This window comes from Nipponia nippon, unplaced genomic scaffold, assembly GCF_047370975.1.
Source record: "Nipponia nippon isolate SJK-2023a ecotype South Korea unplaced genomic scaffold, ASM4737097v1 scaffold_5, whole genome shotgun sequence".
In the NCBI taxonomy this organism is placed as follows: Eukaryota; Metazoa; Chordata; class Aves; order Pelecaniformes; family Threskiornithidae; genus Nipponia; species Nipponia nippon.
The window spans coordinates 65,396,410-65,422,057 of NW_028262369.1; the positions used below are offsets into that span (position 1 = coordinate 65,396,410).

Below are 25,648 nucleotides of genomic sequence, written 5' to 3' on the forward strand. Positions count from 1 at the left end.
GGGTGTTGGGTTTCTTTGTTGACTCTTTTCCTGCATGTTGAAACTTCCAGCTCTTGCACAGGATCAGTGAACAAATGTAAAAAAAATAAGTTTTGCATGGCATTTCCATTCGATTGCCACTGAAATCATGAAGTTCTTGCAAATATTAGCAAGAGATACTATCACAGTCCTCATGGGATTTTGCATTTGATTCCTTAACTGTAAAGAGTTCAAACACTGGCAAAAAGCATTTCACACCCTAATGTGCTTATCTGAAACTATCAACTTTTGTTATCGTCTTGTGCTGACAGGTCATAGATTGCCAGTGATCGGTCACTGCAGGACTGGCACAAATGGAACAAGAGTAGAACACAGATCTTGCAAAGCACAGGTTTACCTCATCGGGCAATAGTATTGTAAAATTGCATTAAAAATATTAGCAAGTACAGACAGCCAGGCCACTCACAAACACCTTGTGGGAAAAAAATAACTCATGTTTTCTTTTTTCTCATTTTAAATAACTATGTTCCTGATACATTATTTAACTATGAAGGAAATAAAATTATAGTAAAAACAGAACAACTTACAGGAGGACCAGGAAGACCTTGAAGCCCAGTGAAACCCCTGTGTCCTTTCTGGCCCCTATCACCTCGATCTCCATTGTCACCTTTGTCACCACGAGGTCCTTGGGGACCCTGTAAATATCAGTGATGAAATGTAAAATTCTGAACTGGAAAAAAAACCCCAAACTCAAAAACCCCTCATTTGCTTTTAGATACTGCATTTAGACCTCCTTCACTTCTAAAGCTAGAAAGAAGGTGATGCTGGGGCAGCTCCAAGAATCTTAATTTTCTACCAAAGAATAAGTAAATAATTACAGAAAATTGTGTTGTGCTTAATCATAGTTGTGGTAAGTTTAGTCTATTTAGCTTCATAATACAGTCAAAAAACTCCTGTAATAACAATACTAAATAATTTACATAACAAAATTGTTAAGATTGAGAAATTTCTTTGCCTTACTGGATATTGCAAATTATTTTCATAGATGAGATTGAAATATTGTGGATCTCGTGCCGACTCATAATGATAAAATGTATTTTCAGTATGAAATCCTCCATGTTGCATCTTTACTTCTCACAGCTCTTTTCACCTTCACTATGATTAAAGTACAACTGAACTTACATTGCCTAACTACAGACAACAACATTCAGACTTCCCAGTACAAATAGCTTGGTTCTATTACCATCACAATTTCATTCGTGGTATTTTTGATAGTTTCAAACTTTTCATGCTAATTCAAGAATTTTTGGAAAAAATGGCTTCTGCTTTCAATTCTATATTTCTCAGCCCAAATTGCACGCTAAATTTCTCAATGCCAGATTCCAAATAGTTTATCAATGGCATCATTATCACTAACTACCCAATAAACTTTTCCTGCCTCTCATATGACATCTGCTTAGGGACAGGACAACATTCTTTTGAATTTCCCAAGTTTGCAATTAAATTTTTGTTCCAAGCTTGGACTGTAAAAGAGTAATGTAACACGAAAAGATGTGTTTTGGGTTTTTTTTTTTTCCATTTGGACTAAAGTCACAATCTCTTGACTTGAATGAGGCAGTTTCATTGGAACAGGTGATTTCTGGGCAATCACCAACCGTATGAAGTTTAACAAGAGCAAGTGCCGGATTTTACACCTGGGACATGGCAACCCTGGATGTACATACAGACTGGGGAACGAGAGGCTGGAGAGCAGCCCTGTGGAGAGGGATCTGGGGGTTCTGGTCAACAGCAAGTTGAACATGAGCCAGCAGTGTGCCCTGGCAGCCAGGAGGGCCAACTGTGTCCTGGGGTGCACCAAGCACTGTATTGCCAGCCGGTCGAGGGAGGTGATTGTCCCGCTTTACTCTGCACTGGTGCAGCCTCATCTTGAGTACTGTGTGCAGTTTTGGGCGCCACAGTACAAAAAGGATACGAAGCTACTAGAGAGTGCCCAGAGGAGAGCCACAAAGATGGTGAAGGGTTTAGAGGGGAAGCCGTACGAGGAGCGGCTGAAGTCACTTGGTCTGTTCAGCCTGGAGAAGAGGACACTGAGGGGAGACCTCATCGCGGTCTACAGCTTCTTCCCAAGGGAAGGAAGAGGGGCAGGTACCGATCTCTTCTCCCTGACGACCAATGATAGGACTCTAGGGAATGGCAGGAAGATATGCCAGGGGCGTTGTAAGTTGGACATTAGGAAAAGGTTCTTCACCCAAAGGTTAGTGGAGCATTGGAACAAGCTCCCTCGGGAGGTAGTCACGGTGCCAAGCCTGATAACATTCAAGAAGCAACTGGACAATGCCGTAAGGCATATGGTGTGATTTTTGGGGTTGTCCCATGCAGAGACAGGAGTTGGACTCGATGATCCTTGTGGGTCCCTTCCAACTCAGGATATTCTATGAGTCTATGATTCTATGTTATATTTCTTCCATTTTTATCTAAAAATCTGCCTTTTGTTCACCATTCATTTCTTTACCCCTTATTTGAATTGCCAAACACAGACTCTAGCCATTTGCTAACTCAGGTCCTATCATCATTTGGACAGCAACACACTCCAAATAAAGAGGCTTCCAAAGCATTTGTTATTTCTCCGTGAAGTATTTTTAAAGGAAGTGTAGAAATACTAGTGTATTCAAACAGATTTGGACAGCTTTGAAGGTCAGAAGACTACCTGCATCCACTTGCAGTCAGAACACTAAAAGTTGAAGCCCTGTTCAGCATTCTAATTTGGGGTCAGTTTCTCCTACGCTTTCCTGTAAAAAGTATCTCAGATAAAACCACAGTGCCCATGGAGAACTTACAGGCAAACCTCTTTTTCCTGCACGACCTGGGGGACCCATCGGACCTCGAGAACCCTACAAAGATTGCATACAGAAGATATGTGAAGCAATGCACAAAAGCATACACAATAGATTTTTTGATAAACAAAGTATTAAAAAAAAAAAAAAAGAAAAAAAGTGTCACTTACAGTTTCACCTCTTTGACCTGCATCTCCTGGAGGGCCAACAGGACCTGGAGTTCCTGGACCCCCTGGGGAACCTGGTAAGCCTGCAGGGCCAGGTTCACCACGATCTCCCTGCAAAACATGATTTCAACATTATATATCTAAAGAGGACTGGACCAGACCAAAAGCAACAGGATTCTAGCATTGCTAATCTACTTTCTAGCAATTACAATCTACAAAGATATTCCTTCTGTAAGAACTCAAGTCTGAGTTTGTGGAGGCAGGTGTTCTTGGACAGGTTTCCTCAACTTTGAGAGGTACTACTTATTCAAAACTGTGATACACTTTTAGAACAAGTTCTCCATTCAAGTTAACTGAATGAAGAGAAAATCTACAATAAATTAACAATAAAATGGAGATTTCCAGAAGTGACTTAAGAAAACAATATATTCTTACACGTTCTCCAACAGCTCCATCTCGTCCAGGAGTACCATCATTACCAGCAGGTCCCTAGAGTTATGGAATAAAAACAGGGCTATTGATCAGCTCTGTAATCTTGCATTTCTATAACAAGAACTAGAAAGTTATTCCCCACCTCCAACTTCAAGTTGAGGAGAATAACCACTAGACTGTCTTTTTTTTTGCATGTTATGAGGCTCTAATACTTACTTCTGGACCAGCTTCACCTACAGGTCCAGTGGCACCTGACTGGCCAATAGGTCCTGGGGGACCTTTATCACCAGGTGGCCCCGTGGGACCTTGTTTTCCTGGTGTACCCTAAAAGAGATGAGAAATGTCATATCAAAATTTTAATAACAAAACAAAGAAAGCACAAAAAACTGTCTGCCTGCAAAACACTACTCATTAATCCAGTCTGAAGTAGCATCAACATTTGTAACTTCCAAAACCTGATAATTAATGAAAGTGTTCCAACAGATTTTTAATATATATTTAATATACTGTGTATTTTTAAGCAGTTTAATTGTGTTAGTTGCTTTTATTGACTAGTAGCTGCACTGGAAATTAGTCTACCTAGTAGCAACTCCCTAAGCGCACATGCCCTTGATATATCAATATGTCTGATGGCATTATCTGCAATAGGTAAGGTCTTTTTGACTCTGGAAAAAATGTGATGCAGTTTGAAACAAGTAACATGATTTTTTTTTTTTTTTTGTCTGCCTCAACAGCAACAAATCTTGTTAGCCTGGAATAATTTCTGGCCAACTTTAACTACAAATTGACTTTATGGATCCAGTGATAATGGCAGATTCTCCATACTATCCATTTTACTAATACTCTATTTAATGACTTCATCACCTGGATCATTAGGCTTTCCAATAAATATCTATAAATCCTACATGAAAGCAAAGAGAACACAAATGGCCATTTTGAAGATTGTAGTTCACAATTTATGAAATAGCAGTTACAGAGTATTTACTCACATTCAAGTGACATTTCGGCACCTAAATGAAAAGTCAGGAGTTGTTTTTTTCAAGGATCTAGTTTTAAGTCAAGTAGGAACATTTTAGCCAGAAGTCTCAATGCTATTACCCACTTACTCTTAATTCAGGTTCAGATCTTCCATTGTGGCAGAAACAAAATCTCCCACCTCATGCATTTGCATGAGATTTAGTTATTTACTATTGTCTCTATATTCGCTCCTGCAATTGAAGTTTTCCAACTTTCTCCTTGTGCTACAGGGTACTACGGTCTCAATCCCACAAAGACAATGAAAGTGGCCAGACTGGTGGCATATTGACTTGGTGGTTACTTACTGCAGGACCCGGCAGCCCTGGCATGCCTCTTTCCCCTCGCTGTCCTGGCATACCAACAATACCTCTTTGACCAGTAGTTCCTGCTGGACCAGGGGGGCCATCTGGGCCCTGAAATCCACAAAAGATAAAACAATGTTACTATCATATCAGGAGCAATAAGTGTAAATAACAATGAGACCAAGCCTAGGAGTTGGTCTAGGGAGAATTAGTAACATCAACCAGGACGTACCGGCTGCCCATCTTCCCCTGCGTCACCCTTGTCTCCAGGACCACCGGGAGGCCCAGCTGGCCCTCGATCTCCCACACGGCCATGAGAACCAGGATCACCACGAAGACCTGGGGGACCTTCTTTTCCTGGCTCACCAATAGGCCCAGCAGGCCCTGGAGCTCCCTAAGAAGATTAAAACACCTCCTTACATTGGACCCTGTTCTGATCAGGACAATTAAATTCTAAAGACTGTGTTTTGATTAACTATAAATATGCATACTCTAAGGAAAACCTAAACTGTGAATGAGCTAAGAGCTATTATAATCTCATTTATGATCAAATAAATGAGATGAAATAAACATCTCATCAAATTATGTCCAAGCTCCACCCCCCCACTTTGCAATTCCAAACTCCCTCCTTTAAAAGACACTCTTTTTTTTTGTTTCTCTCTTTTTTATTTTTTTTTTACCTGAGGTGTACAAGTTCTGCTAGAAAACTCACCCTTGCCCATTCTTTCCAATATCATCAAGCTAAAGCCCATATTCAAACTTTTCATTTACGTGGTAAAAAATAGTGTTTTAATGGACCTTTGTTCACTTCTCAAATACTTTTAAAAGACTTCACATGTATATTATGTTTTCCGTAAACTTCACCTTTTGATAAACTCACAACGACCGCAAGCTATTTTTCTCATCAAAACATTAAAAGACATGTGAAGAGAGTGACACAGTCCTCTGTGTGGAGTTGAATCCTCACTTGTTGATCCACAGCTAATTTTTTTTTTTAGTGTTTCTGAAAATGTTTAGACATAAGAGATTTTGTGATTTCGTTTTGTTTTGAATTTATTTTAATGGATCTTATGACTAAGTCCACTGATGAGATAGCCCAGCAGAGGCTTCTTCCTTTTCCAAAAACTCTCCTAACTTCAGTCACCACTGAAGAGACAAAAAAGTAAAAAGTATAGGAAGATATAGGTTGTTGTTTTGTTCTTGTAAGCAATTAAGTCATTAGAGCAGCTTGAACAGCTCAAAGCCTACTTAACACAGTGAAAAGCCTTGCACTAATTTGGGCACACTGACAGTGAATAAAGCCCAAGACTAATAAGTTTTATTTAATGAAGTCAGATGTGAGCATGCAGTCACAGAAGTCAGTGCTGAAAAACTGTTCTCTTCTATAGCATCAGGCCATAAACACTGCTTCGCCTTTCCAGCTTTATTTAGTCTTCAGGTTTTCAATGACCAGTTTATAAAACACATGTATGAGGAATATGACTATTGACTCACAGTAGGTCCTGGAGGCCCAACTCTTCCAGCAGATCCTGGGAATCCAGTAGCACCCTAAAAAACATTTTAATGCCAGCTTTATTGAAAGAAATACAGGACTGGTTACCTCAAATGTTCTCAGCTGAATTAGTGAGCAAATGTTATAATTACAGACCGTGTGAAAAACAAGCTGAGATGAGGAATGATACACACATTACATAAAAGTTCAGTATTAGATTATCTGCAGTCAGGTCACAAAAAATAAAATCTACTTACAGGTGGACCCTGAGTTCCTCTACCACCTTTCAGACCGGGAACACCTGGAGGACCCTAAGAGAAAAGGAGAAAGAGAGGGGTGATAGTTAACAGCCAGAACATTTTAAATAAGCAAGATCAGCCTATGCCACTGGTTCTCTGACAATGTTATTTCTACTTACTGGTGGACCAGGAGACCCAGCAAGACCCTGTGGTCCTGGAGATCCAGCATCTCCTTTCTGTCCAGGTTCTCCAGGTTCACCTTTCACACCTGGCTGACCATCAGGGCCCTATAAGAAATAATATTCAAAAAAGACATCAGGTCAGAGAATACCAAATCTTTCCAGCCTAACAAAGTCATTTTGTAGGCAATTTCTAGAAGGCAAAAAATAACAGGAGAACAAATCACCCCAGAAAACACTGCATTTGCGTAACAGTTCAGTTCAAGAGAACCGTAACAGTTCAGCACAGTCTTTAGAAGATCACAGATGAGATCTTCTGAACAGTCTGTGAAGTCAGTATTTCCATTTAACATGTTTTCTTATCTAGCTCACATTTATCTTTTCTTCACATTTTCTCTTTTTTCCTCAGCAGCTATTACATATCTAAAAGCAAAAGGGACTGAACTAACATTGTCTTTTCTAGTCTTTTTTCTCCCACCAAGGGAAGCAGGTGCCTGACTCTTTGTGAAAGGTCTGAAACAGAATATTTAGGCTGTGGGAAAGTTTAGGGTATTCACTGGAAAACTCACAAACCTTCCATTTGGTCCATCAACTCATTCCAGCCTTCACTACTCACGGAGCAAATCTTTACTACGCTCAGTAGATGACACTTTATAACTTGCCTCATTTTAATCTCAAAGGAGCAACATAGCATATTAATGAAAATACAAAATCTGGTGAACAATTACATAATCTTATCAACAAAACCACTTTTCAACTGTCTAGGGTATTTATTGGCCCTTTTCTTTACTTGATATAATGATGGGAAAAAGAAACAGCTCTTTTTGCAACAAAAATGTGCCTCATGTTCCAGGACACTGCAGTATTATTCATAACGAAGGAAACTAAGTAGGTCTAAGAATGACTAAAGGAAATCCATTAGTGTTACAAAACACATACCGGAGGACCAGCAAAACCAACAGCGCCAGTTGGGCCATTTTCTCCTCGGGAACCCTGGTCAAAAAAATTAGAATAACTGTATTTAACAACTGTTTTTCTATATACAATATAATTTACAGTTAAATACACAAGAAAGGATGTTAACTATTTCCTGTCATAAGTGTGATTGTACTTTTGCTCTATTAATCAGAATCAAATGATCTTTTAATCACAAATTAAACAATGTTAACTACGATATTAAGATTTGCCATGTGTTCAAGACTATATTTAAACTTTCAGAATTTAGAGATGGAAGGCATAGGCAAGCACTAAAATTGCAGTAGGAGAAATTCTGCTCACAACCACTTCCAGAGACAGCATGATTAGCTGAAGAGGACACACTTTATGCAACCTATCATTCCAATCAGATAGACTGGGAAAAGAAACAGTAGTTCAAAGATGTGTTCTTCTACAAGGTCAGAATGGCCTATGAGCTGCTTCAACCGAGGTTTCCACACAACATTTGTTTGGAAAAGAAGGAGCTGAAAACTGCCAAGCTCCAGCACTCCCTAGAGGGGTGGAAGCTGTTCCAATTTATACTGGAAATAAGATTGCTCTGATTTATGAGAGACATAATCAATTCCAGGCAGTATGAAGCATCTAGAAGGGCTTAGCCTCTAATTGCCTAATCAAAGTCAACACTTAAAATCCTTAAAATTACAAATAGACGGGAGATGACAAGAATTAACATAGCTATATGAACTAAGGTATAGCTCTGTGCTTTGTCAATCTAAATATTTGTACATGTACAGTAGTATCTGGTATGGGCATGCTTTTAAAACATTTAAACAATTAAAAGTGGTGGCATACTTTCAGGAGTGAGGTAAATGAGGCTAAGTCTCTGCAAAGTTTGCCCTTAAACAAGTGTAGGACAGAGGAACAAAATCTGCTAATAGTTTTGCAAGTGCCCAACATCGAGACAGAACTACAGATTTTGGCTACAAAGGAAGTGGAAGAAAAAGAGGAAAATATATCAGCAAATGAGACAAATACCTGGAGTTTGGATCAGTGTTAGATATTGTTAACTTATGTCAGGCAAAAAACAAACATGTTTACTCACAGGGTTTCCACGGGAGCCAGGAGGACCAACTAGACCTCGAGGACCTGGTTCACCCTTAAAATGAAATTAAAGGTTATTATTTCCCAAGTAATTTACTTGATGAGTAGCAAAAGTGCCAATAAAGTGTGATAATATTAAGAAACTTCAGTAGAGAATGGAATAAAAATCTGTTTACCTTTTCACCAGTGGGACCTGCTGGACCCATTGGGCCTATTGGACCAGGGAGACCCTTTCGAACAAATTAAGATGAAAGGAAGTTAGAGAAATGATGCTTCAAAACAGTTAGTTTAAAACTTCTCATATGTTACGATTTCCATATGCTTTTTTATTCCTTTGAATTGTTGTCCTTTATCTCCGAAAACTTGTTTGGTCTTCTTTATCTAAAATTGACTTGCATTTCCTCTCCCAGTGACCAAAATCCCACATCTCAAAAGACCTGCTTTTCTTCATTCTCTCTTTCTTTACTAACTTCATCTTTGCCTTTATGCAATGTTTATGAATAAGGCCAATGATAAAAAAAATGCCCTGGCTTTATTTTGCTCTTTCAGGAGGAAATTAAGTCCTTTTCCCCCACCTGCACAGAAGCTCTCTTTCTTTTATGCTAGTATTTAACTGTTTAAATTAATTTTGAAGTGCTTATCATTACTTTTGAAGATTCATTTATATCTTGCAAATTCCTCAAAAATGTCCCTTTTCTCTTCATGCGGCAGTTAGGCAAATAGGTTGCAAATTCTTTGTCCAAACCCATCAACTCTGCATAATGATCCCACAGCACTAACTATATTACCCTCTTGAATACGTAGATATCCCAATTACAATTTTCTTTCATTAGAAGCAGAGTACCAGAAACTTGCACCAAGTTTGTCTTGAACAAAATTACAAAATTCCTCTCCTCTTCCCTCCCCCCCCCAAAAAAAAATTGCACTAGAACTTACTTAAAACTGTAGAGAAATACAAAAAAAGAAGGCATTAGAAAGGATACTGCAATGCCATCAATGCTCTAGTGGTAGGTAACAGAGATATCTGCAGATACCTGGCTTTAGAACAGGGACGTACATTTAGCTCACCATTACTTTACCTGTTCATTAGTTACTGCAACCTATAAATGTGCCTTACAATGACTACGAACTGTTCTGTATCCTTGGATAATATCTGACATATAACTAATTCCAGCTCATAGCTAGTGATTTTAAGTTAGCACTTCTGTATACTACAGTTTCTTCAAAACCTTTTCCTCTTTAACCTTAAATTTAGTCCAGGCAGGATCCTCATCTTTTGAATGCACCTCAGATTTCCAAATGCCTAGCAGCTAGTATTCCAACTGGTTTGCAAAACCCAAGAATCTCAGATATATGTGATTCATGTAAAAAGTAACTCCAATAACTTCTGGGAAGAAAATATGGTCAGTGCATACACAGCAATCACAGTGCATTTGGAATTATTGGACAGTTGGTCTATGCAGAAGAGTGTATGCAACATGTCTTGAACATGTCTTGAGCAGACTAGCCATGCTATTTATGCACAGGAGATTCAAAGCTTTCCAGAAGTGTCAGCAACTTACTGCCCATATGGGGCTTAGTACCTTTACAGGAATTTTCACCTGTGAAACTCAGGACAGACCATGGGCAACTCAATCCAAACAATAAGGAGGCATCTGCATCTGACTCTAGTCCAAGAGTCAGAGCTGGAAGGTCTTCTTTTTGGCCACTGATCTCTGTCTGGCCCTTTTTTCATATTTTTACTATAGTCAGCTTAGCTGAATCCCAAATCAACACACTACTACTGGGAATCCTTTCCATTGACATCTTAACTCCCATTCCTGATGATACAAAGCAGACGCTTGGAACACAGACATCCCAAAACATTGTGCACAGCAATTTTGAAAAATTTGAAAAATTGGAGGGTACAGGTAATGAGAATGACTACCAACCCATGACATCACCAAGTTGAGCAGTGTTTAACTCTATGACCTGAGTACCCCTAGCACAATAAACAATCTGGTGTGTGAAGAGTACGTCTAAAAAGAGTGATAGATTTACTTACTCTTGCCCCGTCGTTGCCAGCTGTACCTTCAGCTCCTTTCTCACCTACGCCACCCTATGGAAAATACCCAGAAAGTCTCAGTTATGACACTGAACACCAAGTAGTTCATACCCTGGAATAATTGCAGTATTAAGAGATAGGTTATTTTACCCAGGGCAACAGAAATAAACTTACTCTATCACCCTTGGGGCCAGGCGTTCCAGCGATCCCTCTTTCTCCAGGCATACCTTGAAGACCCGGTGGGCCTGGATCACCAGGCGTCCCACTAGGGCCTGGGCTTCCCTGAAGCAAATAAAGAACAAGTTGTTGTCTATTCATCTGAGAAGTATCGTTGTCTCTAGGCTGCAGAACATGCTGTGCCTGTGTTGAAGTCCCAGTGGTACAGTTTTAAGTAATAATTTTCTCTTAAATTTGGATTTTATTCATGTCCAAATACTTTTCTTTTCCCATTGTGTTACTCAGGAAGTTCAGCTGCAATACTGTAGTCCTTCCAAATACATTAGTATTTACTCAGTGCATATTGGGGATGAGAACAGACAAAAAAAGAAGCTCGAGCATCTTTCTACCTTGACCTTGATTGCCACATGGGTTTATTACACAAAGTAGGTACAGGTAGAAGTTGCCAGGGGCAGAGATGCTTTAGTTATTTATTCTTTGCTTCTCGCAGCTCATGTCTATTACAGGTCCCACATTACCAGAGGCACTCCCTACTTGAGGTGACCTTCCTAGGCCTAATTAAATCAATTGCAGGTGAAAGGCAGGCATGCAGTTTTCAGCATTTTCTTTTAAACACTCAACCCTTCCAAGTGTCTTTGTGTAAACTGACATGGCTCTTAAAATATTGCTAGAGGGCTTTCTGCAGTTCAGAAATGGCTTTGCTTGGCCCTACTGAGAAACACAAAAAACATTTTAAACTTCAGACCTATATAAATTAATACAAAATGTGATCTCTCAACATTTAAGTATCTTGCAAGTTAATATTGTTATAGTGGAATAACTTGTATGTCCTCCTAGAACCCTTATATAAACAAGATACCTTTCATGAAAAGATATTCCTTTTATAATAAAAAATATATCTCTTTTATGTTTGTGCAAATGAGCAGAATTATACACTACATCACTGCAGCAACACAAATGTCCATTCAGCTTACCTTTGGACCATCAGGACCATGACCTCCAGCCATACCCTTTTCACCTTGGAGTCCTGATGCACCTGGTTCTCCCCTTTCCCCTGGATTGCCACGTTCTCCCTACAAAATGGAAAATTATTACTTATTCAGAAGTCAGGGTACGGTTTTGGTAGACAAAATCCTAAATACACCATAAGTGCAACACTGCTATTTGAACAAAGAGACTGTGAAGAAATTCTAGGAGAACTGATCAAATAAGAAACAGATTTATGCTTTTATTGTTAAAGGTAGGGGAAATAGCATGTTGCTCAGCAAACTAAAAACTCATTTCACAGCTGTAAATCAAATCATTTAGCAGCTAGTACTCAACACCACTTCACAAGCTACGAAACCATTGAAGGTGGTAGGTTTTACAGAAACCATCTTAAAACATATCCATGTTTACAACCATTTTGTTGGTGGGAAAAAAGTCAAATATTCACTTTAGCTGTTAAAGTCCATATTATATATCAACTTTCAACCTCAGAGAACTGTTATGAATGTTTAAACTCTGAAAGAAAACACTTACCCTAGGGCCCAATGGACCAACAGCTCCAGGATCTCCAGGCACACCCTAAGCAGAACAGAACTCACTATTAGAATGAAAGCATTATTGATAACCTTATAGTTATGTAAATTAGAGAGAAACATTTTCATTTCCAAAGTACTGTGAATGTAGATGGCTAGTTCTGAATATTATCTGTCCATGACAAGAGGAGATAGTCCAACTCAGTCCAAGAAGATGGTCAGATTCTAGTAATTATTTTATCCAAAAGCAGTTCTCAGACAGCTTATAGACTACATCCATACATATTTTGAAACAGAATGGGAAATTAAATTACAAAGAGAAGAAAAGGTGAAACTACTTTATGAAGTGAATTCTTGTTAAATTACACAGAAATTACCTGATCACCTGGCTTTCCTCCCTCACCTGGAGGACCTGGTGGCCCAGGCAAGCCCTGTAAAAAAGTAAATAAAATGGTCACTAACATGATAGAAAGTTATGTAAATCCAGATTTAACTAAGACATCAAGAATATGAATGTAGTATTATACAAGAGTATGCCCTCAGAAATCCCCAAGCAAAATAGTTACATGAATATTGCACCACAGTGTTTTCCCCCCTCTAAATGAAATGGCAGCCCTTCTTTAACATTTGTAGGACATATGCATATCGGCCCTAAAAATAAAGTTCTTTATAAACAGCAATTGACTTAATTAATACTTCATTATCAAAACAATTCCTTTGCTCCATATTTGGAACATCTTTGGAAAATCTCCAAATTAAAACTGAAAAACAACAAAGGTTTTCTCAAGGGATACAGAGCTGGTATTTAAGCCTTTGCCAGTTTAGTTTAGTGCACAGCTGATGTGAAAGCTAAGTATCACTGATTATTCTGAACATCATTGCCTTAGTTCTGAAGCTGTATATTGTTATACATCACTTGATTGAATTTATCCAGGTTAAGTTGATAAAAACATGTTTGTTTATTTTTTTCTTTAAAAAAAAAATGAATGCACATACCTGAAACCCTGTAGGACCTGGAGGGCCTTGTTCTCCTCTTTCTCCTGCCAGACCCTACACAGAAGAAAGTAATAAATATACAGTAGAGGAATATAGGCAGGCTCCACAATTTTTCTCCTCTCTGAATATGTATATTTTCAATTATGTATGTATTTATTATACATTTTTGCTTACCCCAGGCCAAGACATAGCCTATCTAAAAGATGTAATAAGATGTATATTATGTCTTTAAGATCCTTCCCTCAAAAATTCAGTGCTGACAGGAAAGCACTCAGTTCCATTGAAACCAAGGAAGCTAGGAAAGTGAACAATGAGAAAATTTTGCTCCTTGCACTATTTTTTGTAATGGTCAGGAAATTAGAATACTAATATATATATTTTTTCAATACAAAGCTTCCCATTTTTCTAGGAAAATTTTTTCTTTAAATGTTCTTGGGATTTTTTGTTTGGAATCAACAACTGGCATGAAGATAGATAAAAATAGAAGCAGAAAGAGTAGGGAATGGATGGAGTGACTGGCAGGCAGGCAGAGTGGTAAAAGTTGACTTACTGGTGGGCCAACAGGACCAGAAGGACCAACTTCACCATCTTTACCAGGGGCTCCCTAAATTAAAATGACATAGGAAGAAGTCTTGTATAGTGAACATGTATAACAGAAAAGCATAATTTTCTGTAATCACTGCAAATAACAGTCACACTCACTCTCTGTCCTGGGACACCTGCATTGCCTGCTTCTCCAGGTTTTCCAGGATCACCCTAATTTGCAGAAATAAAAATTACTATTTTTAGATACTGTTTTCATCCATTAAAATATATGCAAATGTTTAAAGTTAAAGAGATCTTGAGTACCAGATGCCATACTCACACTACTACCCTTTGGCCCAGGAAGGCCCATGCTGCCTGGCTGGCCTCTGATTCCTATTGAACCTGCTGGGCCTGGACGTCCATCTTCTCCAGGAGCACCCTACAGAGATAAAGCATTTTCCACATTAAATTAAAAATATATTTATTCATATGAACCTATTTACCCCTGGAAAATGTTTGTATATATAAAAAAATAGCATTAACCTGGTTTGGTGCTACAGTTATCAGTCAAAATGTCTTTAAAGCAGACATAGCTTTAACCATACTGTCAGATATAACCAAATACTATGCAATTATTATCATTGAGCCATTATGTACAAATCCTTTATTGTTTCCTTAAAGAGACAGTTAGAAAAGATATTTAATTCAAAATGGTTTAAAAATATTGCAGCAGCTGCTAAACAACAGACACTGCTACACAGAAAAAACTAAAGGAACATTATCTTCACTAATTCTGGAGTTGGGAATCCAAAGCGAACAGTTAAAAGAGAAGATGAACCTTCAAATGTCAAGAAAACTAAAGTTAATAGAAGTAATTTCAGTGAGCTGGAACCTTTGAATTATTGTGGCATTAACTGAAAGGACTGATTTTTGTGTGGCTTACCAAGGGGCCAAGTTTTCCTTCAGGGCCTTGAACACCTGGATTTCCTGTCAAACCCTAGAAGCGGGAATAATATTGGTGTTAAGATTGTACATATAATTCTAGAACAATAGAGAAATGTAAATAAATCCAGAAGATATGCTCAGTTACTACTATAGTACAAACTTCTCTGTATCAAAGGTCTTGACTTTACAGCTTCATTCCCCGCTGCCTTTGATCTTCCCTTTTCCTATTCTCCCTTTTCTTGCTTTTACACCTCTTGAGCTTCTCACAGGCTCATCTTTATTTCTGCCAACATTACCCAGTTATCTATATCACATCTTATACTTGCTGCTCCCTTTCTCTCCTTTTGTGATATTCCAAATTCTCCTCAAATATTTTTCCTGAAAAAAATCTCTAGACGACATGCAACACTCAACTATGTAAGTTATCAACAACCAATTTAATGAAGGTTGGCCTTCAATTAGTTTGGCCTTCAATTCATATTATCTGTGGCAATTATGTGCTTTACAAGCACACTTCCTTCCATTGCATTAGCTGGTCTCAATCAGGGCAGCTATTTCCCCTCTTCCAAAGACAAATGGAACCTGTGCTCCCCAAATCAGCAGGAAAAAGTACAGGTATTTTGGCCTTTACCCGTTAAGTAGCTCCACTGAAACAAGTTTGTCCTTGTATAACAGCTTCTTAATTCTGCAAAGTTCATTGCTGCCTTTTGAAAATGAAAAATGCCATGGTTTATAGCATACTGTTACTAGGTCCTTACCCTTGCACCTGGGAGGCCAGGTTCACCAGGACGTCCAGGATCTCCCTGACCTCCTTTAGGACCAGAAGAACCTGCTGGACCACGTTCTCCTTGGGCACCCTAGAAAGATACCAATGCGCTACTAGTTAACAGGTAGAACAGCGACAGTAAGAGAAGGTTAAATAAAACAGGTATCTTCTATTAAGGACCTATTTTTGCAAACAGAGTTCCAAATCAATAATACTTTTATTAGTGTTACTTTTTTTTCCAAAATTATTACTTAAAAGTTGTCTCTTCCATAAAGCAAATTTATATAAGAATTCTAGAATCCCTGTATTTTTACCAAGAATTTAGGAATTTACAAAAACCACTAGAAAAATACTTCTGTGAGTCACTTTCCTGAAAGTGTTATAGCAGTTAGGAAAGCCAAAGACAGATAAATCCATCTGTTCAAGGGACAAGTCTAGTAAAACACACAAAGAAAAGGCAATTTTTCAAATAGTTACCTACTATAGAGTAATACACAAAGCAATATAGTAGTAGAACAGGTCTCTCATCTATTCACATTTCAGCATGAGGGAGCATTAAGTCAGGGACAAGCAAGCAAAGCTGAACATCACAGGAATTGAAAGTGACTTTTCCCCAAAAAATTTTAGTCTCAAAACATTCAGACCCCTTTTTGGTATTTGTCAATTCTTTTTGATCTGGCTTCCAGTGATTTTGAGGATCTGCCTATTTGCCCAGAAGCAGACGTTTTTAATGGGCCACTTTCTTTCTATGTATCTGTATGTACGAAAATTTTAAAAATGACCAATAAAAGATGGATAATTTACTTTCATTTACCTTTGGTCCAGGCAAGCCATCAGAACCTGGAAAACCACGGTTACCAGGAGCACCCTAGGAAAAGCCATAGATACAAGATTATTATCTTAATTTTTACATAACTTATTGCAAATAAAGTATTAGATTTGCAGTTTGGGAGTTCAGTTTATTTCCTTACAACTTTCTTACTTCAATACTTTAAACTTGTTTTTTTTACCACTTGAAGTGGTAAAAATATCAATGTTTCATTCATGCACATTGAACAGCCTCATTGAAAGCAAGATGACCATTTGTACAGGGTTAAGCAAAAAATCTGCAGATTCCTCCATCGTTTCTCCTAGCATACTATCCTGTGCACTGAATCCACAAATTAAAATATCCAGTGTAAAAAATAATGCATAGTATTAACTACTGTTAGGAAAATAAAGTTTGACTACATCCAGAACAAATCTCTAAGAAAATTCATGGTTAGGTTAAGAGGTTTTTCAGTTTAGCAGTGCATCTCTCAAGACATATCATTCCTGTGGATTGCTTACCCTCTCTCCAACAGGACCTGGTGGACCTACTGATCCTGGATCACCTCGAGGACCTCTTTTCCCTTCTTCACCTACAGGGCCAATGGGACCCTGGGGACCTTGTGGGCCCTAGTGAAAATAAAAATATTTTTTTTTTAAATCATTGTTAAGCTCACCACTCCTCAGGTATATCGAAACAGACTGTCTTCTAAACATCATAAACATTTTTCCAAATAAAGGAGGAAGAAAAATAGTTTTGAAACAGTTAAAAAAATGCAGCTTTTCAGCATCAGTTTTTCTCTTCCACAATGTTTGTAAGCTAATATTTCAGTAAGAAGTGCATTATGAATAAACTGTAATTCTGCAGTTCATCTGTACAGTGCTTCTTATAATCACCTATTTGCTCAGACACAATAATTTGTATTTATTGTTATTAATTGGACAAGCTGCAAAGGATTAAAAATTCAGTGAGACTCTAGTAGAAATTCTCAAAGGAGAAGACAGTCAGTGGTAAGGAAACCATTTCATCTGTACATTTTTGTCAGTTATTACATGATCATTTAACTAGTGAGAAAGAAAAACTAAAGATTGGTTGACAAGTCAACTGACTCGCACTCTGCAGAATCACTTTTCTTCTAAAATTCACATGGTTACAGCATGGAATTAGCCATGTTCTCAAATAATCTTCACAAAGATTAGCTGTGGGCTAAACAGCTATTCATACCACAAATGAATAAACATTTGTATTATTTTAATGTATAAATAAAAACATAATTAATATATACATAACTACATAAGTATAAAATGTATTAAATGTACATTTAAAATAAAAAGGACTTTTTTATTATGATTAGCACACAGACCTGTGTGCTCTTAAATGTCCGGAATCATATGGATCCATTTCATATGAAATTAAGGAATTAGAATACACTTATTCTGTTTGCTACAGAAACCTCAGTAGATGCACTAATCAGTTCTCTGTCCCTGTGTCCTGTAAGGCCTGTATTGGGTAGATGATTTATAACATCAAAGGACCTGCTTCACCATTCATTGTTAGTACTGTCTAGCCAGGTTCACTGTGGTTTGTCTTCCACAATAGTTATTCTCGTGATTATGATCATCAGAAGTGTCTTGAAAAATTGTAAGAATCTATTCAAAATACTCATACAAGCCTTTGTGATTCCTTTTCATCTTACAAAGCATATGGAGACTTACAGGTTCACCTTTGGGTCCTGCTTCTCCCTTGAAACCTGGGACACCAGGGTCTCCCTGAAAACAAATACATGAATAACAACCATAAGGTTAAAACTCTGCATAAATCATTTGACCATGTTGTATTATGCTATGAAACAGAAAAACATTTCCTAGTTTAGTAACTAGTTGTAGGAAATATAATAGGATGCTTATAATGGTCTGTCTTTCCCCTCAGCGTGCTTGTTTATTATGAAGTTATCAAGACAAAAACTTAAACGAGACAGTTTCAGGAGATAACTGTTACTGTTTGTCCAAGTTTATACAGACACTCTTCTTTCTTAGACCTTTATGGAAGCAAAAACAGTATTTTGGACACACAGAAGATTCACAAGATCTGAGTCTCAGCATACTCACTAGCTTGCTATTAATTTATTTAAAGGAACTCCACTGCTAATCACTGTTTTAGTTTCATAGAGTGACACATTTGGAAGACATTACAATTTCCACAGAGACAAAGACATCATTACCGGCTGGCCTCGAATACCAGGTGGGCCAGTACTGCCTTGTGGTCCTGGGGAACCGGGTGGACCTGATAAACCAGGGGGGCCTCCAGTGCCTGGGGATCCCTTCAAAGAGAAAGAACAGCAAGCACAGTACAGAAACATAATAAAAATAAGGAAATAAAAAATTCACTTACACAATTTCTTCAACAAATGATACGACTACTTACAGTAGGGCCCTTAGCACCTGGGGAACCATCTGTCCCTTCGGTACCCTAAAGATAATGTACCAGTCATTAAAATTGATTTTAATGAGGAGGGTATCGATAACAAAAGCAGAAGATAGTTATTTTATCCACTTTACAAGACCAGAAAATAAAAGCTATTAAATAAATACTGCAACATATGATCTACTTGTGCAAATGCTAATACGGGTAACAAAGCATGCTAGCTACTGTGATTTTTAATCTTTAAGATCTTATGTTTAAGCTTAAGCTGTAAAGTACTTCTAGGATTGAGATTGTATCAAGCTGTGTAACATTCAGTTTTCCAAGTTGTTTTAATTAAATAATGAAAAGTTATTTTCAACAAAATAAGCATAAACCAAATGAATGAGACCTTTGCTTTCCTGGGAAAAACGTAATTTGAGCAAAACTCAGTGTCTATCAAGTGAGGTATTAAAATTCCCTATAAAGAGGCAACATGCGCAAGCTGAGCACTGAGGAACTCGATTTAATGTACTTACAGGAAGACCTTGTGATCCAGCTGGGCCCTGTGGACCTGTTTCACCTCTTTGTCCTTGAGGACCTTCAGGACCACGAGGACCTGTTGGACCTGCTTCACCCTAAGATTTCACATGAGAAAACAACTGGAGATCATTTTGCTCTAAAAAGTAGGGCTACGAAGTAACTAAGGAGGAATACTGAGTTTATAAGAGAAAAAGAATTCATAGTATAAACAATAAATAGTTTATTACCCTTAAAATGTATTTTTGCTTACCTAATTCTGCTTTTACTACTTCTACGTGAATGTAAACTTTAAAAGTACAAATAGAATTTTTCCTCAGTGGATACAAGGACAAGGAAACTTTCTACAGAGAAGCAGAACTATATCCAGCGGCCCAAATCAGATCAAATATTTTAGATAGACGTCTCTCTCTGAAATCCCAGTACGTATCTGTAATTTGACAACTTTTTTTTTAGCTTCATTAACAGCTAAGGCTTAAGATTTAGAAATGATAACACATCTGGGGGTTTTTTGCACAGTACAGATTAACTCAGTGTTGTAGCACTGTATTAAACATAAAATCTCTGTAAGATTGGACTGGATGCTCCAATAAAAAAATTCCTCCTAGAATTTCCCTTGAATTTTATCTTTATATAGGAAATTTGCCTTTTGGAACTGATGGCTGTTAATATCACGTTTTCATAACTCAAGTCCACATCTTCGTTGTATGATCTGCTTAGCTTTTATGACTTCGAAGCAGCTATTCCAATTTTACATCATCTGATGATCAGACTTGAAGGTAGTTCCTCCTTTCAAAAGCTTTCATTGATTCTTCATGTGACAGCTTCTCCAAACATTTATTTAGGTATTAAGTAGTGCTTAGCCATACCAAAACATTTTATGACATGCACTAAAAGGTCTATCATTTAATTGTATACATTATGTTAATACTCTTACTAAGACTTGTTTCCAAAAAACTGTTTTGTGAATGTTGCCAGCTTCACAACACAAAACATCTGCTGAACTTGGCTACCTGACTAATTAAGCATTTCTTCTTGTATAATTTTTTCCTATCATGTTTTAGGAGTGTAAAGGAACAAAGAGGAGCAACTGGGTAGAGGGCAAATATAAGAAGTATAAGGAAGCTGTATGAGTTGTCTTTTTTATATTCGCAGACATATTCTCAAGGGTAGAAAAAAAAAATTGAGCACTTTCTTGAAAAACAAGAGAGGGAAGTCCCACAAAGCCAGTGCTGCAGCCAATGAAAGTTTTCCATTTCAGCCCAATAACACAGAGCCACAAAAGGTGGTAATCATCATATGCTCTGTTGTGATGAATTGCAGTACATCTCTGCTGGGGTTCAGGCATTTGCGTTACCAGTTCAGGCCATCTCAAAAAGTGTTCTTGGCTGAAACTCGAAGTTTCAGCACTAGAAGGTCCTGCTTCCATACTCTTAGACTACTCCTCACAAGTTACCTTGTAATAATGCATCTTGTTATTCTTTGAATATACTGGACAAGATTCCTGAGGCACAGCATGGCAGTCATCTTATAATCACTCCTTAGCTCAAGCAAAAGTGAAAGCAAAGAAAGTATCCTAACTGTGGTGAATTGCAATTGCTTCATTTGGCTTCTGATTTCTATCTTCTGTCTCAAGATCTTGACTAAGATTGATTTCACCACAACTCTTGGGGACCTGTATACATGTCAGTCTGAATTCTGTGTAGTCTAGTACACGTTTTGATGTTAGACATATTGAAAAGATATTTTTATTTTTTACCTTTACACCAGGAGCACCTGGAAAACCTGGAGAACCAGTTATACCAAGTGGGCCCTATAAAAGACAGACACACAGAGCTGTAATTCTGCAGTTTAGATCCCACAGACTAGTATCTAATCACTAGGTAAGCATGGTTCTGGGATTAAATGTATTTTTTAGTAATAAAGCATTTGTTCATAACAAAACCAAAATAACTATACATATCATTTTTCTAAGTGATACATATAGATTTTATGGAATTGTGGTACAGTATTTTAATAACGTATTTACTGACTTCAGCAAAGTTACAGCTCTTGATTCAACTATTAATGCACAAATTGCAATGTACACAGTTGACAATTATTATAGCAATTGTTTTTCAATTTTAGTTTTTAACAAAAATATTATATCCTCTGTTTATATCTATGCTACTGTGGTATGGTAATGAAAAGATCAGACATTCGTTAAGTGACCACAATTTGTCCTATAGAATGTAGCAAAGGAGAGTTTCAATACTTTTAAACTTAAAATAGTAATCTAGGAAAAAGAGGTATACGAGCCACATCTACATTGAAACAATTGGGTTGCTAGACAAGATTTTTGAGGTAAGCAACATGACTAGTGAAAATATAATTGAAGGCTATGGAACTACATGCCCTGCTTCCTACTCTTCTTCCCCGTTGAGTTTCCCAAATTCACAGCCAAATTCATTTGCAAGCTTTAAAATGCAGATTTTGTATCAAATTTTCAAGGCTGTATAGACAAAGATGTACAGCAGAGACAGTTTACTGCTTGGATCTTTGTTCAGAGATAGGCAGGTATTTATGGAAAAGGAAGTGGAGGAAAGGCTGGGTTATGCCACACCACAAAACCCAATGTTGTGCAGAGGTACACCCTCAGCTCCCAAAACCAGTATAGCTCTTCCCAAATAGCATTATATCTTGAGATAGTCGATGCTGTATCTAAGAAGGGCTGACAGCTTGAGCAGGCCGTAGCATTGATGTGGCTAGACTATTTCTGGTTCTAGAGCCAAATTCTTGGTGCGTTGTGCTGCAGAGTGTAGGCGCACCTCACGTGGCTGCGAGGACATGAAGTTTGGGCAGAGATGAAAACAGCTGGGGTTGCATTACACAGCAGACTGTCCAAACTCACTAGAAAGCAAACTTTGAGTGTATACACTTTAATACACCTGTATGGTATGATGCAAAGCTTGTTTTGCTAAACAGAAAGACTTCCAATTAAGGGCTTTAAAGTAAATTTGTAAATTGTTTCCATTTTCATAATTCCTCTTCTGCTGAACAAGACATTCAACAGAACATCTTTCTACTGTATTATAAACTCTCTGGATGGCGGCACACAGTGGTTATAAATATTCACTACAACACTGTTCCCAGATGATTCCTCTTTATCTTTTTCTGATTTTCTCTCTTTTTGTAAAATATGACGCACACTGTGAAAAAATGTTCTATGTTAAAAAGCTCTGCTGACAAACTTAATAAGAACAATCTGTCCCACTGAGCATTAATTACAGGCAGTACTTCTGCCATGACCTTGCACTGGATTTCTACAGAACTGATGTAACAGCTCACTAAGTATATTTTTGAAAACCTATGTCCCAGTTCACTGGATCACAAATACATGTCTGCCAAATCTCTCTCTTGCTGCAGGAGGAATTCCAGAATTACACTGTACCACTGCACTGACCCAAATAACAATGCATTTCACTAACACTTCCTCCAATGAGAAACATATGCATTAAGTACCAGTATCTCCCTTGTGACACTACGTCGGGTTTTACCAAAAATGTCAGCCAACCAGTTATCATGTCCAGTGAAGCTGAGCTCGTATTTTAGGCCAAAGAAAACTTTCAAGCCTCATGTAGAATTTCATAGCTCAGGACCCAGCTTTTTTAACTTTATAATTTGTTTTCAATACTGAAAAATATATTCATTGTTTGAGAGTTTCTTCTAACAAGTTACCCTTCTTTAATGATATACTAAATAATTGACTTCTGCAGCTTTTAGACACTTTAGCTCATTTTTTGAGCTTCTATTACAGTTAATTAGTTCTTAATGAAGTTTTTAATAGAACAGTCTGTTCATTAAGGTGACACAGGTAAATAATTTTGCTCAGGACTTACATCACTATTAAACAAAGGGTATGCACAGAATAAAATGTTAATTGCAGGCAGGTGTGTTTTGGGGTTTTGAGTTTTTTTTTTTTTCATGGTGGGGTTTTAGTGGTGGGGTTTTTTCCTTTTTCTTTTTAAGTTGAATATCACAAAGTGGTAAAGGTTCAGGTTCGCTACATCAACAGGCAGAAACTGTCAACCACATCCTCAAAGTAATGCTTTCAAAAAAAACAAACAAAAAAGAATACCACATTTTTAAAGTGGAAACTGGCCTTGCACAAATAGCACAAAATCATCGTAAGCTTTCATTTGCAAAAGCAACACAGAATTAACTATATGTATGTGAATAATCCCACTGGCTTCCTAATACTCATATGAATTCACTCAAATGCATTTTGCAAATGCACTGTGAGATTGGATTGTAGGATTGAAACCATCACCCTTTGATACACCGATGTCCACAGTTTAAACCACCACAGTCGTCTTCAGCCCTGTTGCAATTGTGTGAGAAATTCGAGAGTCATGCATACCAGGCTTTCTCAGTTTGGCATACATTCACACATAGGCTTCTGGTTCTTGAGTTCAATGTGTGACTGTCCATAATGAAAAGGCTATCTTTTACACATTTTATAATGGATCAATTGCAGGTAGCAAGTTCTGCTACCAGTGGGTGGCATTTCTTCTTGCTGAGAATGACTACAATCTCATTTGCCAACTTTGTACATGAAGGAAGATAATATGCAATTATAAACTGTTTTATATTCCAGTGCATATCTTTAAGACACTTATCTCCCTACAATACGGATCCCACTTCATAAAAGCAGCAAACCATCACCTGTCCAGGGAAGATGCCACTCCTCTGCAAATTAAAACCTTTAGATGAAGCAAACTACAGGGTATAATTTCTCAGAGGACAGCACTAAAGCTAAAATGAGTAGAACTAGGAATCACTTACAGATAACTCCAGGTGCACTTAACTGTTACCAGCAACTGCCAACAATTCTTTTGCACTTCTTTTGGTAGTGTCAAAAGGCAAGTGGGAAATAGAAGGTGAAAAAAGTAGGTGATTAAGAAAGAAACTTACCATTGGCCCTGGCTTCCCAGGCATACCATGCTGGCCACGTCCACCCTAGATATGAAAATAGACAAGCTAGAATATTTATAATAAATCTAACTTTTTTTTTTAGTTATTTATTGTTAGCATTTGTGATAACAGCGATACATACTAAAGTGATCAAAGAAATGCTGGATTGCAGAGCCCTCCAAAGACTGGCATGGAAAACTTCTGGAAGAAATTAAGCTACCCTTCGAATTAATGGATTTCTCTATTTTCAGAGAGACCAATATTTTGACAGTGTCATTGTATGGAGCACATAACATAAATGGAACACATAAAAGTCATGGGGAGAAATGCCAGAAAAAACAATACTTGACACCGGATGTAAAGCAACAGAAAGAAATTTCTACTCAAATATGATCTCATGTCAAGGCTAATCCCTCTTCTTGCTGAAAAGCAAAATATTTTTCAAGATGACAGCTTTATTACCTGGAATTAAATTATAAGACTTAATTTAAATTGAAAGTCTAAACTTTAATTTTAAACTTTTTTTCCAGATAAAATCAATACATATTATTTCTAGGTCAGTAATTTTTTGTTAAAATAGCCTCTCGAGAAATTTCACAGAAACAAAGATGACATGTTTGTATCACAGAAAAAAGTGGTGTGAGGGTATTTGGCTTCCTGGGCAGCTCTGGTATGAGAAATTACCATACAGCTAGCATTCGTCTTTTAAAACTGTTTCTGACTTTTGAAATTGATAGTAAAGGTCTCACCCCATAAAACTCTGCTCAGCCCTAACTTTCTTAAGCTACAGCAGAACTCACCATGGAAGTGACTAGCAGTCACATAAACAAACACTTTCAGGCTCAGGGATTTAAATTTAACTAAAATAAGGGAAGAATTACAAGGAGAGAGAAGGAAGGTCCTACTTACAGGGGCGCCCTGTGGTCCAATTCGACCTCTTTCTCCTGGCATTCCTCTAGGTCCCTTGAAGAGAGAACAAAAAGCACATTATTTAGGAGCTCATCATGGCAGAATAAAAACGCGAAAACATAGTTCACTTGATTTTTTTTCCCCCCATAGTGGAGAAAACACATGCCATCCCCTCTTTTTTTTTTCCTCTTATTTTTCTTTGCTTTTTACTTTTTTTTTTTTTAAACATACTTGACTTTTCCTTTGCTTCAAGTAAGTTTTGCACTGCATTGCTCTTCAGTGATTTTCTGCTCAGTATTCTTCACTGGCTTCTAACAAGAACATGATTAGGTACACTGAGACTACAAGCATGATAAGGAGAGGTGATGCGAACAACAGTTACCAAAC

General features: G+C 37.6%; 1 protein-coding gene across 1 annotated transcript in view; it reads right to left on the bottom strand.

The window, feature by feature from the left end:
- The window catches only part of COL5A2 (collagen type V alpha 2 chain), a 113,941-nt gene that overhangs the window by 9,395 nt on the left and 78,898 nt on the right, over nucleotides 1-25,648 (bottom strand). Inside the window, exons 16-48 of the mRNA XM_087732471.1 lie at nucleotides 25,262-25,315; nucleotides 24,353-24,397; nucleotides 21,159-21,212; nucleotides 19,399-19,497; nucleotides 18,884-18,928; nucleotides 18,681-18,779; nucleotides 18,175-18,228; nucleotides 16,981-17,088; nucleotides 16,466-16,519; nucleotides 15,644-15,742; nucleotides 14,884-14,937; nucleotides 14,281-14,379; nucleotides 14,118-14,171; nucleotides 13,966-14,019; nucleotides 13,416-13,469; nucleotides 12,797-12,850; nucleotides 12,421-12,465; nucleotides 11,874-11,972; nucleotides 10,897-11,004; nucleotides 10,723-10,776; nucleotides 8,855-8,908; nucleotides 8,680-8,733; nucleotides 7,581-7,634; nucleotides 6,642-6,749; nucleotides 6,481-6,534; nucleotides 6,226-6,279; nucleotides 4,964-5,125; nucleotides 4,735-4,842; nucleotides 3,629-3,736; nucleotides 3,416-3,469; nucleotides 2,984-3,091; nucleotides 2,817-2,870; nucleotides 567-674 (exon numbers count right to left, since the gene is read on the bottom strand). Of these exons, the coding sequence (XP_087588597.1) occupies nucleotides 567-674; nucleotides 2,817-2,870; nucleotides 2,984-3,091; nucleotides 3,416-3,469; nucleotides 3,629-3,736; nucleotides 4,735-4,842; nucleotides 4,964-5,125; nucleotides 6,226-6,279; nucleotides 6,481-6,534; nucleotides 6,642-6,749; nucleotides 7,581-7,634; nucleotides 8,680-8,733; nucleotides 8,855-8,908; nucleotides 10,723-10,776; nucleotides 10,897-11,004; nucleotides 11,874-11,972; nucleotides 12,421-12,465; nucleotides 12,797-12,850; nucleotides 13,416-13,469; nucleotides 13,966-14,019; nucleotides 14,118-14,171; nucleotides 14,281-14,379; nucleotides 14,884-14,937; nucleotides 15,644-15,742; nucleotides 16,466-16,519; nucleotides 16,981-17,088; nucleotides 18,175-18,228; nucleotides 18,681-18,779; nucleotides 18,884-18,928; nucleotides 19,399-19,497; nucleotides 21,159-21,212; nucleotides 24,353-24,397; nucleotides 25,262-25,315 (2,466 nt within the window). The remainder of the gene's footprint in view (nucleotides 1-566; nucleotides 675-2,816; nucleotides 2,871-2,983; nucleotides 3,092-3,415; nucleotides 3,470-3,628; nucleotides 3,737-4,734; nucleotides 4,843-4,963; nucleotides 5,126-6,225; nucleotides 6,280-6,480; nucleotides 6,535-6,641; nucleotides 6,750-7,580; nucleotides 7,635-8,679; nucleotides 8,734-8,854; nucleotides 8,909-10,722; nucleotides 10,777-10,896; nucleotides 11,005-11,873; nucleotides 11,973-12,420; nucleotides 12,466-12,796; nucleotides 12,851-13,415; nucleotides 13,470-13,965; nucleotides 14,020-14,117; nucleotides 14,172-14,280; nucleotides 14,380-14,883; nucleotides 14,938-15,643; nucleotides 15,743-16,465; nucleotides 16,520-16,980; nucleotides 17,089-18,174; nucleotides 18,229-18,680; nucleotides 18,780-18,883; nucleotides 18,929-19,398; nucleotides 19,498-21,158; nucleotides 21,213-24,352; nucleotides 24,398-25,261; nucleotides 25,316-25,648) is intronic.